General features: G+C 42.4%; 1 protein-coding gene across 3 annotated transcripts in view; it reads left to right on the forward strand.

Annotated features, from left to right (window-relative positions):
- Positions 1 to 14,844, forward strand: part of Sh3rf1 (SH3 domain containing ring finger 1) — a 202,758-nt gene that overhangs the window by 180,989 nt on the left and 6,925 nt on the right. For all 3 annotated transcript variants that reach the window (XM_010629845.2, XM_010629843.3, XM_010629844.3), the window contains 3 exons: positions 503 to 762; positions 2,080 to 2,441; positions 12,024 to 12,379. In XM_010629845.2, the coding sequence (XP_010628147.1) occupies positions 503 to 762; positions 2,080 to 2,441; positions 12,024 to 12,379 (978 nt within the window). The remainder of the gene's footprint in view (positions 1 to 502; positions 763 to 2,079; positions 2,442 to 12,023; positions 12,380 to 14,844) is intronic.

A 14,844-nucleotide genomic window follows, 5' to 3' on the forward strand; every position in this document is an offset into this window, starting at 1 on the left:
TAGGTCAGAACAGAAAAAGGACAAGAGTGTGCATGTGTGTGTGTGTGTGTGTGTGTGTGTGCATGTTCACATGTATGCGTGTGTACTCGGGTACTTGTGTGTTAAGTCTGAGACAAGTAGAGATGTCAGAAGACAGGAGCAGAGCTGTGGAAACATAGATACTGTAAGGGAACAACCCTGGCTTGTCCAGTAGCCGATGCACTCAGGGACTTAACATCAGTGGAGGTACTCGGCCTCCATATGGGAAGCTGAAAGCAGTAACTGTATTCTTAAGCTGAGTTTATCATGTGGTTTCTGGAAACTCAGAACAATTTCAAGACTTTTCTCTGCCTCAAGGCCATCATTGCTTTGAATCTGCTTTTCTTAAAACTCTGTAAAAATAATTCCATTCATTCTTTAAAATGTTCTGTCATTAAAGCTCTGAGTCATTTTCTTACATTTAATTATTCTGTCTCCCATTTTGCTGATGGATCGGGTTTTCCGTCTGTTTCTATCTTGGCAGAGCGGTGACAAATGCTTCCCAAGCTAAAGTCTCTCTGTCCACTGCGGGTCAGACAAGTCGGGGGGTGACCATGGTCAGTCCTTCCACAGCAGGAGGCCCTGCCCAGAAGCTCCAGGGAAACGGTGTGGCTGGGAGTCCCAGTGTTGTCCCCACAGCTGTGGTGTCAGCGGCTCACATCCAAACCAGTCCTCAGGCAAAGGTCCTGTTGCACATGACTGGGCAAATGACAGTCAACCAGGCCCGCAATGCCGTGAGGACAGGTAAGTGGGACACTTGGCCGGAACACATCGGGGAAAGGGGTTAGCTGCCCGATATAGCACATCATGCATGACAAATGTTGAGAAAAGTTGGTGTGTATTAAAATGGTGAATATCGCAAGGAATTAGAAACAGGGCAGTCTAGTCAATGCCGCTTAATATTTATTTGGGCCAAGTCTGCCCTACATGTTAATGTAAACCTGATCTATGGAAATAATCTGGTCCTTAAGAATGCCAATAGCATGGTACTTCAGAGTATGACCTCTACAGTCAAGATCGTATGGTCTCCGATTCTCTGCTAAGTGGTGTGTTATTTTTGATGAACTTAGTCACAAATATATTGTGGATTCAATATGATCTCAAATAGCCTTGAAAACCTACCACGAGTCTTGGGAGGCAACTGTGGCTGATCTTAGTTTCTTTTCTCATTGCTGAGACAAAATACCCAACACCTAGAGTTAAAGGCAGAAAAGTTCATTGGGCTCACAGTTCGGTGCACCATCGGCTGGCTCCAAGGCAGCATGGCAAGGCAGACGCACATCTCAGAGGAGAAACAGACAGAAGATAGCAAAGAGAGCAAGCGGCCTTAGTGCTTTTTTCTGCCCCCTTTTGTAGTCTATCTAGGCTGCCAGGACTAGGGTGGTGCCAAACCAGTAAGTGGACTGATTTAGTAATCACACACCCTTAATCCTGGCATTATGTCATGAATCAGTCACACATGCTAGATTCAGCCACCTCTGAAAAAGCTACACTTATGACTGCATGAGGCTTTGGGGCAGCCTCTAGACACAGCCATAACAGGTACACTGAATGCTTAGGAAATCTGTCAGAAAAGGAAACATAGTGGTTAAATAATGAGCCCCGTGTGTGGCATGCACCTGAAATTCTAGCTACTCAGAAGGCTGAGGCAGGAGGAGTGCAAGTTTGAGGCCAGCTTAGGCAACATGGAGAGACACTAACTTAAAAAAATTTCTTTAAATAGTTAATAAAAAAACAGGAGTTGAGGCTGATATTGTTTGATACTGTAAAGAACTGTGAGAAACTGGCTCATTGCCTGTAATGCTATAGAAAGGTGTTGTGTAATTTAAAGGCCTCAGCTTCCAGATGCTCAACAAATTTGAAGGCTGAGTTGGGAAGAAAATAGTTTCTAGGGATCTAGGTAAGATTAAGTGTATGTAAACCACTATACATCCACCCATCTTTGTAAAAATGGTGACCAAAACCAGTCATTATGTTTGCTACAGTGAAATGATTTGTGTTTTTGGGGAGCAGTATTTGTAGGAAGCTGACTTCTGCTGTGTTCCCTCTGTCATCTACCAGTTGCAGCACATAACCAAGAACGCCCCACAGCAGCAGTGACGCCCATCCAGGTGCAGAATGCCGCCTGTCTGGGCCCTGCGTCTGTGGGGCTACCCCACCACTCACTGGGCTCCCCGCAGCCTCTGCTGCCCATGGCAGGCTCTGCTGCCCACGTCGCTGCTGTCACCATCGGTCGAGCCAGTGCCCCCCTGGCCTGCGCTCCAGCTGCTTCTGTGACCTCTGCAAGCATCACCACTGCCTCTCTGGAGAGTGAGCCCAGTGGTCGGGCAGCAACTGGCCTCCCCGGACTCCCCACATCTCCCGACAGTGCATCATCAGCCTGCGGGAACAGTTCAGCAGCCAAACCGGATAAGGACAGTAAGGTAAGCCCCGCTTCCTGTTGCTCTGCATAGGTAGTAGTGTCGCATAGTCTCTAGCTAATGAAGGGACTCATTGTTTCAAGTCAGGTGTTTGCATTTCAGGTGCAAGTGACTGCACCAGGTGCCAGGAATACAGTGGGGAGGAAGCTCATGCACCACCCTGTCCTCCTAGCTAGATCTGTTTCTCTGTACTTTGACACCCGGGAGGTGCCAGGCCCTTTCTTGGGTGTTAGGGAGAACCTAGTGAGTAAAATTAGTCAGACCTCCTCATGCAGCGTACAGATGAGGGAGGAATTTCCTTTTCCTTTTAGTTGTTCATTCTTTTATCATTTCATTGTCTCAATTTTTCTTCTTCCGTCTTGCTCGGTAAGAGTTCTGTTTAAAAAAAATTAAATATATTGAGGGCATTGCAACTATTGATCAAAAATGTTATTATGGATTTATGTGGTATATCTAACCATAATCTACATGTTTCCTTGAGAGATATGCCCTGAAATGCAGGGGGAAATTATTTTCTAGATCTGTAGCTTTTTTTCTTTTTCTTTTTTTAAATCTATCACTTGAAGCTAACTTTCAAAGAAAATAGAAATAGTTCTGTTTGAAAGACTCAACTGTAACTGGGTTTGGAGACATATGGTTGGAGGAAGGGGAAATTAATAATGTTTAAATATGAAAAGAAAGAGATGCCGAAAAAGGTCTGGATAATTATATTACAATCATGAATTTCCCCTTAGTGTTTCATGCGTTTCCCCTAAAGTTCTGAATCAGCATGGAGTAGCTCTCAGGTAATCATAAACTCTCAGTCACCTGGCTAGTGTTAACGTATGTGGCTTTATTTAAATGGTTAAGCCTGTAAATAGGAGTTCATAAGGAAATAAACTTTACAGCCTACTAAAAAGTTAATATTTATTTAACTTTTAACGGGAGAGTTTTTGAAAAAGATTGGTATCTGTTCAGTGTTTATAATTAACTGTATGAAACAGACTAAGGCTGACACGTCCAACTTTATTAATATTTCTTAAAAATTATTTTTATATTCGATTTTAAGGCATGGGCACAGTGTGTTCCAGGGCTCTGGTCACTGATGAGTGTAGGGGTTCTTCAGCCCTTGCCTCCCAGGACTCTCAGTAGAGAATTCACTGAATCTCTGAGGCTTGAAAGGTGCCTATGGCAGACAGAGCAATGGATCCCCAAAGATGTTCACCTTCTAGTACTTGGAACCTTTGAATAGATTTCCTTACTGGCTAAAAGCACTTTGCGTATGTAATTACACTGAGTTCTGAGATGAGGGAATTATCCTTCCCTGGGTAGGCTCATTGTCAAGTACACGGATTTTCTTGAAGGCAAGGCAGGAGGGCCAGGGTGCAAGAACGATACCGGGTGAGGACATAGATAGGAGCAGTGGAGAGAGGACACAAGCCAAAGAATGCAGGCAGTCTCTGGAAAGAGCAACAACCAATGGAGGACCTTGAGGGTCACTCCCTTTGGAACTCATCTCTAACAAAGGGCCACTGGGCTCTGCTCAGGCCTTTTGGTGACTGCAGGTGCCCTAGCACTGGGTGGTCCTTGGCCATCATTGGATAACTCCAACTCACTGGAAGTTTATTGACAGTGTTGATGTTTATCCATGCTGTCCTGAGACAGATACATCCCCTTGTGTCTTTATCTAAGAGTATACTCTTGAAATTGTTTTTGCCTATTCCTTGTGTCACAGATTTAAAATTTTCCCTTATTAAATCTACCACTATATTTAATGTTCTGGTTGATACTAATTCAGTAATTCCATGACTGTCATCACTTAAAGATTCACAAATCTTCATGACAAGAATGTCATTTAGTCCACATTTCTCCATCCTGTCCATAAGTGTACATGAAAAAACTTGCCAGATGGCACATTGGTGTCTAAATGTCTCTTCCATTCTCCCATCTAAACAGTTGACCCATCGTCTTCTGCCATTATTATATTTTTATCATTATATATTATATTATATTATTATATTCTGCCTATTACCAATAGATAATAAACATCTCGTGCAGGAGTCTCCTCCTCAGATTTCATTTCCTAAGTGCTCACTACCTATCATTTAATATATGCTAGAATTTCCCTGGTGGTGTGCAGAGTGCCCTGTTGTCTTCCTTTTGAAAGGTGGGACTGTACGCACCATAGCCATCTTTGCCTGTTAGTTGACCTTGATCCCAGATTCACTAGAACCCCTCAAAGATTATTGGTTGCATTTCAGTTGTTAATTTTTTTCCTGCATACTGAGGTGAACTCAGCTTGTCAAGAGTATTCATTTGATCTCTGAATCTTAATCCTTTCCGCCATTTACCTCGCCTTGTTTGTTTGAAAGGTTTGTTCCTTTCCAGCATGAAGTTTATCCTTCTCTTTCTTCCGCCCGTCTGAGAGCCACTAAACATTCCGCACAGCAAGGCTGTGTCTTTATTTTTTTTTATTTCAAACATAACTTTAAAATAGCCCTTAAAAAGATTTCTTTTGTCTTTATCATTTTGGCAAGTTTAAGCGTATTCTTTTTTAATTGCTATGGACTATGTTATATTCTTTATTATGGGCCCTTCCCTTGATCTTTTTGTACATGTCCTTTAAAAATTGGGCCCATTAAGCTGTTCCCTTGGGAATTACATTTCCTCTGCAGAGGAAATAATTTGCCATTGTGTGAGTAGAACTTCATTATCGAGAGCCCTCCCATTTCTCTGGAAACATATTCCCTTTTCAGTTTCATGGTATGCGTGTGTTTTCTTTTAACTTCTAAAATCAGCCTTTTTAAACTTTAGAAATCAAATCTATCACCAGTTTCTTTTTGGGTGCTTTCTTCTAAATTCTAGGTTTCCTGCTTTCTATACAAGCACGTTCAACCCTTGCCTGGTATCTTCCTCTCCTCACAGTTGATCTGAATTAGACCCAAAGGTGGACTTCACTCATCTTTCTTCCTATCAGCAGGTCAAGAGAAAAGTATATTCAAGATTCTAGTTTTAGTTGAGACTGCCAACAAATACCTAGGTATTTAACAATGTGGCGCCCTCATTATTCTTATCTTCCCTGTCAGTGTGGAGTTGTCATCATCCACTTAAACCCGCCAGGCAGAGAAGTAGTTCAGCCTTCTGTTGCTGCCCCCTGCTCCTTGTACCCAGATGCCCTGCAGGGGCCGCCACTCCTGTCCTATAGAGGCAGCCATTTCCAGTATGCACATAGGACTCCTGCAGCTCTTTCCCAATGGGGAATCCTTTTGAACAGTATTTTACTTGGAAATCCTATCTCATAGAGTCTCAGGGAAACTTAGAAGCTGTGTTTTCGTCCAAGAGTTAAAGTGTCTAGTTAACTTGGGTATCTGTACCCTATTTTATAGGCATTCAGGTCTGCATTTTCAAACAACATCTCAGTTATTTCTTATTTGAAATACTGGCCCTTTTTGTTGTTGTTATTCTTCCTTCTTGAGATCCTTGATTTATTCCAAAATTATTAGTTTAATAGCTTTATCTGGACATTTCTCTACAAATGGACAAAAAGTTATCATTTAGTGCCTCAAATCCCCATATCTAAATTCCTGATGATTTTTTCCCTTAAGGAGTCACCCATAGGTTTTCTTCAACCAGTCAGCTAATGTTTGAGGACCTTTCCTGTTATTCTTTTTTTTTTTTCAGCTTTCATTTAGTTTATTGGTACATTTTAGGGATACAGTACAGTTACATTCATTGTTAGGATCTTGTACCTCTACATGACAAGTCTTGGTTCTCATTTTTTCCCCTTGTCCCTGCCCTCCCTTCTCCCCCTCCTCCCCTCCCCATCTACAAACACTTTATTTCCATCTTTTCATTATCTCACATTTTTTTCTTTTCCCTTATTACCCTTCCCCTACCCATCCCACCTTCCCTACACCTTTAGCCCTTTCATCCCATTTCTCAATGTCAGTAATCTTATTAGGATCTTCTGTATTTTTGCAGATTATTCACACCAGAGAAACTATTCGGTATTTACACATATGTGCCTTATTTATTTCACTTAGGAGTATATCTTCCATATGTATCCATTTTCCTATGAATGAATCTATTTTCTCATTCTTTATGGCTGAGTAATATTCCATTTTATAGAAAAACCACATCTTCTTTATTCAGTTTCCAACTGATGGGCAAATAGGCTGTTTCCAAGTTTTAGCTATTACAAACTGTGCTGCTATAAACATGGGTGTGCATACTTCTTTGTGATATGATTCTTTTAGTTCTTTTGGAAAGATACCCAGCAGAGGGATGGCTGGGTCAAATGGAACCTCCAGTCCAAGCTGTTTGAGGTATCTCCATATTGATTTCCATAGTGGTTGCACCAGTCTGCACTCCCACCAACAATGGAGAAGGGTTCCTTTCTCCCCACAACCCTGCCAACATTTGTTGTTGTTTGATTTCTTGATAGCAGCCATTCTTTGTAGGGTGAGGTGGAATCTCAGTGTTATTTTCATCTGCATCTTTCCAGTGACCAGACCAGTGATGCTGAACATTTTTCATATGATTATTTGCTGCTTTTACTTCTTTGAATTTTGAAATGTCTGTTCATTTCAGATGCCCATTTTTGAATTGGGCCCTTATAGTTGGGGTGGTCTGATATTTTTTGGAAGCTATTATGAAAGGGATTGTTTCCCTAATTTGGCTCTCAGCGAGACTCTTATCTGTGTACAAGAAGGCTATTGATTTTTGGGTGTTCACCTTGTATCCAGATACTCTACTGAATCTGTCAGTTAAGTCTAGAAGTCTTTTGGTAGACTTTTTTGGGTCTTCGATGCAGAGTATCATATCATCAGCAAATAATGACTGTTTAACTTCTTCCTTTCCTATCTTTAATGCTTTAATTTCTTTCTCTTGTCTACTTGCTGTGGCTAATGTTTCCAGAACTATATCGAAGAGGAGTGGTGATAATGGGCATCCTTGTCTTGTTCCTGATTTTAACATGAAGGTTTTCAGTTTTTGGCCATTTAATATGATGTTGGCTGTTGGCTTTTCATGGATAGCCTTTATTAAGTTGAGGTAAAGACCATCTATTCCACTTTTTTGCAGGGTTTTTATCATGAATAGGTGTTGAATTTTATCAAATGCTTTTTCTGCATCTATTGAGAGGATCATATAGTTTTTGTCCTTGACTTTGTTAATATAATGTATTACATTTATTGACTTTCGTATGTTGAACCACCCTTGCATCTCTGGAATAAATCCGACTTGGTCAGGATGGATGATCTTCTTGATAATCCTCTGTATTCTGTTTGCTAGTATCTTATTAAGGATTTTTGCATCTATATTCATTAAGAAGATTGGTCTGTAGTTCTCTTTTTTAGTTGCATCTTTCCCTGGTTTGGGAATCAAAGTAATACTTGCTTCCAGGAATGAATTTGGAAGTATAGCTTCCCTTTCAATTTCATTGAAAAGTTTGAAGAGAAATGGCAGTAGAACCGAATCCCCTGATCTCGGCTAGCCTATGGCAGGTCCTCATGACTCAGACTGACCTCAGTCCACAAGGCCTAACTTGAGTTTCCCAAACCACAGGGTTGAACTCCACTCAGTTCTATTACAGATTTCCCCTGCCCTTTCTTTAAAGATGTTCAACATTGGGAGCTCAGAAAACTACCCTTCATGAGCACCTATGCCTCTGCAGAGTTGGGTCCAAGGACTGGCCCAATCGTAGGTTTGAGAATGGGGGGACAGGGGAGAGCAGGTCGTGGGGGCATTTCAAGGGTGCCCGCGCGCCTACCTTCCTTACTGGATCTGATGGAGCGCAGTCGGGGAGGTCATGCATCCGCCGGGTGGGCCCAGGCAGGCAGCTGGAGAGACCTTCTGCAGGGTCCTTGGGTCCTTCCCTGTTAATCTTGATTTTCTTAAGCAGAGGGTCCTCTCTGATTTTTTTTTTGTTGTTGTTTTTTTGAGACAGGGTGTCACTATGTAATTCAAACTGCTTTGGAACTCACTGTGTAGCCCAGGCTGGCCTCAAACACACAGCGATCCTCCTGCCTCAGCCTCCCAAGTGCTGGGATTACAGGAGTGCACTACCACACCCGGCCTTCTCTGATTTTTAAATGTGCACTGTCTTCTATTCTGAACCCTTTTTCTGAAATCCCTACCGATTATTTTCTTTGCTCAAATGATTTTCCTTCTTCCCTTTTCTTATTTTGCTGTCACAAACACATCTTCTGCATGCTATGCCGTTAAGTTTCTTGAGGAGAAACCCGGCCTCCCTGTTAGGCAGCTGCACTCATTGCTCCCTCTCATGCTGAGTGCTGCATCCACACCAGGTCTCAGTAGTGCAGCTGTGTAACCCAGAGGGTGGCTGAGGGCAGCAACCAGCAAATGTCATTACTCCACGGAGAAGCGTGGGCTTCTCACTGCTACTCCTCGCTGACAGTGACTGGGCAAGCTTAGCTCTGGGCAGTAAGAAAAATAATTTCCATCTCATCGGGTTGCTCTCAGGAATGAATATGGAAATCCTAAAAGCACTGAAGATTCTTGAACTTGGCGCGTATTTAATCATCTCTAGAGTTTCACATAGCACGCTCTTCCTTAAAGAAGCCTTCTCCGGCCTCCAGTATCTCAGACAGGACCCCCAAGTCATTCCTCTCCCCGTGCTCTACTATATGCTTTGGCACAGGGCCTGTTTTCTAGCCTTGTTTGTGTCTCTGCTAGAGCCTTGCACAGCTCATTGTTGTACTTGCTGATACATTCCCAGAACCAAGCACATTATGTGGTTCGTGTTAGGCATTTTACAAATATTTGTTTAAAGTATGAGTGAGTCTATGACACAATCACATAAGTTAATTTTTTGAGATTCTTTACCTACAAACAATGACTCTTGAGTATCAGGCTGTGTAGAATTGATGATCTGTGGCCCAGGAAGACCACCTTTTTCTTATTTCTACATAAATCTGAGAGCAAAGAGAAGAAAAAAGTCTCAATGGATAGAATGTTGTCGGTCAGATTTTCTTTTTGCTTGGGAAAGAGTCTGGACGTGATGTTTTTTATATTGCATTCATTTCCTATTACATGAATAATAGAAAGGGAATTAAACTGATGGTCAAAATTGTTTTTATATAATATAAAATAACTCTTATCTGGTGATAATTTTCTGACCCAGATAGTCCTTTTTTTTATACGGGATGCTCTTTTAAATCATCAGACCTTCTGAAAAGAAAATTATGATTCTAAAAACAGTATTTCATCTGGTAATAATTTCTTGGAAAACCCACAGGAGATGAGTTATTACGGTTTATGTCAAAAGAATGCCTTTTTTTTTTCATGTGTGCTAAATTGCATTTAAAATATTGCCTTACTGAACTGTAGTCTGTATTAATTTCATCTGTAGTTTTCATTCTGCTGTTGACTTTTGGAAAAACCAAAGGTGCCCTTAGGTGATAAGCATCTGAATTTGCAAAATTATCTCAGGTGACACATTCTTCTGTTAATAGAGAAAACATCAGAACGTGATATTAGCAGCACAGCCCCTGGGAACCAGAGCAGCATCTTCCCTGTGTGGGCACTGCTGCCTGGTGCCCGTGCACCCTGCCACGGTACCTATTCCTCAGCCTTCTGCTCCGAGGGTGGCCGGCATCAGTTGATGATGATAACACATCCCTTAAAAGTCGTGAAAGCAGGCTGTATTTAATGTCTAATCATTTTCAGTGAACAAAGTCATCTTTTTTTCTTAATCACTTAGAGGGCTGTTCCCTGAGCGCAGTGCAGTTATCTGATCATTTTGAGTGCCCAGTCCTTAGCTGTTATGTAACATCTTTAGCAAGGGTAGGTTGTGATTTATCGATGGACTTGATGTTCTTAGGGAATCCATGGGGATCAGTAGATTAGAGTGGGCTTTCTGACATCGTGGCAGGTGCTACCTTAGAATTGTAAGCTATCAGATATTTTTCTTATTTGGCTCATTTCTTGACTCTTCCAACCTCAGATTCCCAGCTTTGACAGTTATTTAGTTAGTGAGGCCATGTCATCGATCATTGGCTTTATTTCTTCTGGTTATGGGGAATGCAGAACATCCTGTTTTATCATTTCAGCCCTAGCACTAGCTGAATATTGGCTCATTCTTCCACTGACTTCATTCTCTTCTGTTATTTCCCTGGCCTCTCAGCTTTAATAGGTGCCAGGGCTCTGTACTGGCTGTGGGAGTGAGGTACAGGGTGGATAAGATAAAGTCATTGTGTGTAAGCAGGTACCCCAAGTTTCTGGAGTTATTCATTGGATGCACATGGTAGCCACTTGGAAAATGTGATGCTGAATCAATGAGGCAAAAGCCAGTGAGCTGAGCTGTAGCCATCTCATGGGAGATGGATCCCCTTAGCCTGGGTGGGGCGGATGAGGGATCCACTGGCTCTGCTCATCTGCAGCCCAGGTGAAGCAGGTGCGGAGGTGCCCTTAGTGCTCACTCCCTAGCCCTCTTGCTCCTCCCCCGCCATGGATGACACATACCTGCAGCAGCATTAAGCAAATGGGGCAATGGTGAACTTCCGGAGCTGCATCCTCATTAATTGTAAATGGCTGCTCTCCTGTCCTTTTGTCTGCCATTCTGTCTCTAATGGGATTGTGCTAGTGTGGCATCAGATTCATTTCCACAAGGGGATTTTACTGAAGCTAAGCTAACTCATATTCCCAAGAAAAAAGTCCCTGTGTTTTAATTCATATCTCAGTTTGTGGGTCTTAATAATTCCAATTTGCTTGTAGAGTTTTCTAAAGATATAGTTCTTGGTGAAATGCTCTATTTTCAAGCACGTTTCTATGGGGAGGACTTAATATGGTAATAGACATCTTAGTAGAGCAATTTAAGGTGGTGATTTTCAAATGATGATGTCAGACTTGTTGATCAGAAAGAGCGCTGGCAATTAAGAGTATGGGAATAAAGAAAACAAGAGATGGCTTCTAGGGAGTGAGGTTGCTGGGGAAAACTTTTGCGCATTTGCTTACATAAAAGAGACAAAATATTAATTTACTGTAGCTTTTCTTGAATTTTGTGGCATTTCGGGGCTTCTGATGAAGGATGTATTCACAGAGTAGAATTGGTTTGACTTCTGTCATTGTTGGCTGGTGAAATATCATAGTGGTGACAAGTGAGAGATGTGGGTTTGTCCTGTATGTGATAAGGCTCACTTCCGCAACTGTAAAGTACTTAGGCTTGAATTTGATTAGCACACAGCTTCCTGGCAACTAGAGACAGGACAGGCAGAATTTCAGGCAATTCAGTCCGTGCTCTAAATTTTTCATTTTATTTTAAAATATCTATGTACTTGTGCTTTTACCAAGCCAAGATATAAATTGGTGAATTGGTGAGTTGTTTACATCCTTTAAAAAAAAAAATCTGCTTATCTTATTTCACAATAGAAGAGAGTTAATGAGCAATGGAATGTCCAAAACAAAACGTGCAGCGGAGAGTGAGAAGCAGCACCAGCAGGTCAGGTTAACACCAGATGAGGATTAGTAGCCAGATTAGGAAGGACCCAAAATGAACAGAAGTCATTTCCAAACTGTAGGGACCTATACATTACAGCAGCAGCAATACTTGTCCATCTCCAACTGTGCGTATTTCATTTCTTCTAGAAAGAAAAAAAAGGTTTGTTGAAATTGCTTTCCGGCGCCTCCACCAAACGGAAGCCCCGAGTGTCGCCTCCAGCGTCCCCCACCCTGGAAGTGGAGCTGGGGGGCAGCGAGTTGCCTCTGCAGGGAGCGGTGGGTCCCGAGCCGCCGCTAGGGGGCGGCCACGGCAGGGCCAGCTCCTGCCCCATGGACGCGGATGGCCCGGTGCAGGCCGCGGCGGGCGCAGCCCTGGCCCAGGACGCTTTTCACTGGAAGACCAGCTCCCTGGACTCCGCAGTGCCCATCGCCCCGCCTCCTCGGCAGGCGTGTTCCTCCCTCGGTCCTGCCGTGAGTGAGTCTAGGCCGGTTGTTTGTGAAAGGTGAGTTCAGCGTCGTTCCAGAAGAAAACTAAGAAATGAATAGCAAGGTTTATGCAGGAAAATGTGTTCTCCTATGTAAGATGTTTTTCTGCATCCTCCTAAATTTTCCTTAGCTGAGTTTGTACTAACAAGCTTTGACATTATTCAGCTGCAGCCAGGTACTCTTCTTTTTCCCTTCCACGTCTTCCCGGTTAGCTCTCCTTCCAGTGTTTGCTTCCCTTTATTTGCTCCAAACACTCCAGAATGGCATCCAGAGGAAATAGTCAATCCCTGGAAACGCATCCATACTTCCTTCTTTCTTCTCTTCCATCACCAGCCTGCTGCTGCACCCCACCCCACCCCGTTCCTTTGCTTTTACTGAAAGCTTACATCATTACTCACCGATGATAAAGCACTGGAAAACCCTGCCAGCCCAGAGAATTCTTTTCTTCTTCCTCTTGACTGAAAAGTCGCTGAGTTCTCAGTCTTAGATCCGACTCTTATCCTGACCCAGTGACTTGGTTCAGTTACACTCAGAATAATGAGCTCTATGCTGTGATTCTGGCCTTGAATAATGATTACAAATGGGAGCAGTCCTGTTTGATTCAGCCAGTGTGGTTCCAGAAGTGTGTTAGGAAAGGAAATATACTTAATAAGACAAGTGTCTGCTAGGATTGTATAAACTGAAAATGAAGTACTGTTCATTGCACAAGAAAACATCATGAACTACACTAAAAACAGTGTACTATTTCCACATAACAAAAAAGCATAAACATGTAAGTGTCATCTGTTTTATTGTTTTTGAAAGCTTCCTTCCTGCTAAACCTGCATCTCATAAATAAAGTAAATTTCTAATTCATGGTAGCATTTTCTGTATTGCAGATTTGAAATCTTACCATTATACTTTAAAATGACTTAAATTCATCTTACCCTACCTTTGTATTTCAGATAGAGACGTTTGCACTCACCAAAACCTGAAGCCTTCATATGGTTTTGTGGCACTTTTTTTTTAAACCTAAAAATAAAGTATAAAAAAATAGAAAACAACCTGTGTGCATTAAGTGGAAAGTAGACAATTTTTGTTTTTATAGTCAGGTAAAAGCAATTTTCTCTAGTTCTGATCCTTATATGCTCTTTAGAAAGCTTTGAAATTGTGTTGTGATTTCGCTTAATGTTTTATTCTGAGGGTCTGCCTTTTTCCTGCAGCATTCCCCTGCTTTCCAGGGAGCTAGTCCAGTTACCTGTGCCCTGTCTTTTGGTCAGAAGGGCGCTCTCTCTCCCCCTGGGCATTGATTTGCAGCAGCAGCCCCTCCTCCCATGCCCAAGGGGTCTCTTCTCCCTTCCCTGTCATATGTGGTATTTGTGTGACTGCTGCCGGTGACGGTTCACTCTGCCCAGACTCTCCCTGGGCTCTGCTGGGGCCCTGCTCCTCCCTCCCCCCATTACGAATTCCTTTTCAGTGGCCAGATGTCCCTCGTCTCTTTGGTTTCTGCATTCCAGCCCTTTCCTCTTAGAGGGGCCGTTTCCAACAGCAGCCTCCTGCTGTTCAGTGCATTTGAAAAGGAGAAATCACCCAGGCAGACAGGTGATGGCCTTTCAGGGAGGGGGGGTGCACATTAGATTGGGGACATGGAGAACTTAATGAAGGGACAGATGGGCACAGGCACTTGGAATTCTCTGGCAGGTTTTTATATAACAATTGCAATTTTTAGCAGTGGGAAGGGGGCCTTTGGAGAAGATTTCTGCCCAAGTTTACATATTTATAATCCGTATGTTCAGTGGAATATTAAATATAATAGCCCAACCAACTTTTCACAGCCCTTTGCCTTCATACAGTGGCAGTAATACTATTTACTTAGCTTGGATTCTTAAGTCTGCCTAGCTGAAAAACAACAGGAAGCTAGTGCAGGAAAACATTCTATTATCCACTGGGAATGAAATTTTTGGTTGATAGGAAGCTACCAAGTATATAATTTAGGGATTACCTGTTTGTGTCTTTAAAAAATTCTAACACAGTAAAAAGTACTAATTGCCTTAAATAAAGGAACGGTCAACTTTCACAGTAGTATGATTCAAAAAGCATTTGGAGTCCTTGTTATTCCTTGGCTTACAATGTAAACATCAACAACTCTTCCCCTGACGAAATGCTGGGTTCTTTTGGTAGAAATATTACTGGCAGAATTTCATAGAAATATGTTTCAGTGGCTAATATTGGGATAATATGAGATAGGGTTCATCTATAGACTGTAATGAGAGCAAACATAAAGTCTTCTCTCAAGCCACGACCACATCCCATAAGTCAAAAGTTAAAAGAAGAAAAATGAATAAAAAATGGTGACTGGGGCCGCCGGTGGCATCAGTGGAAAGATGCATTCACATGGTATCAAGACGTAAGCAGTCTCATAATAAGGAAGGACGGACCCTGAAGGGTGCTGACAGGTCTCAGTGGCAGCTGAGCGAATTCTGGGCGGGGGGGGGGGGGGGAG

Source organism: Fukomys damarensis, unplaced genomic scaffold, assembly GCF_012274545.1.
Source record: "Fukomys damarensis isolate Sample0158 unplaced genomic scaffold, DMR_v1.0_HiC HiC_scaffold_18, whole genome shotgun sequence".
Taxonomy (NCBI): Eukaryota; Metazoa; Chordata; class Mammalia; order Rodentia; family Bathyergidae; genus Fukomys; species Fukomys damarensis.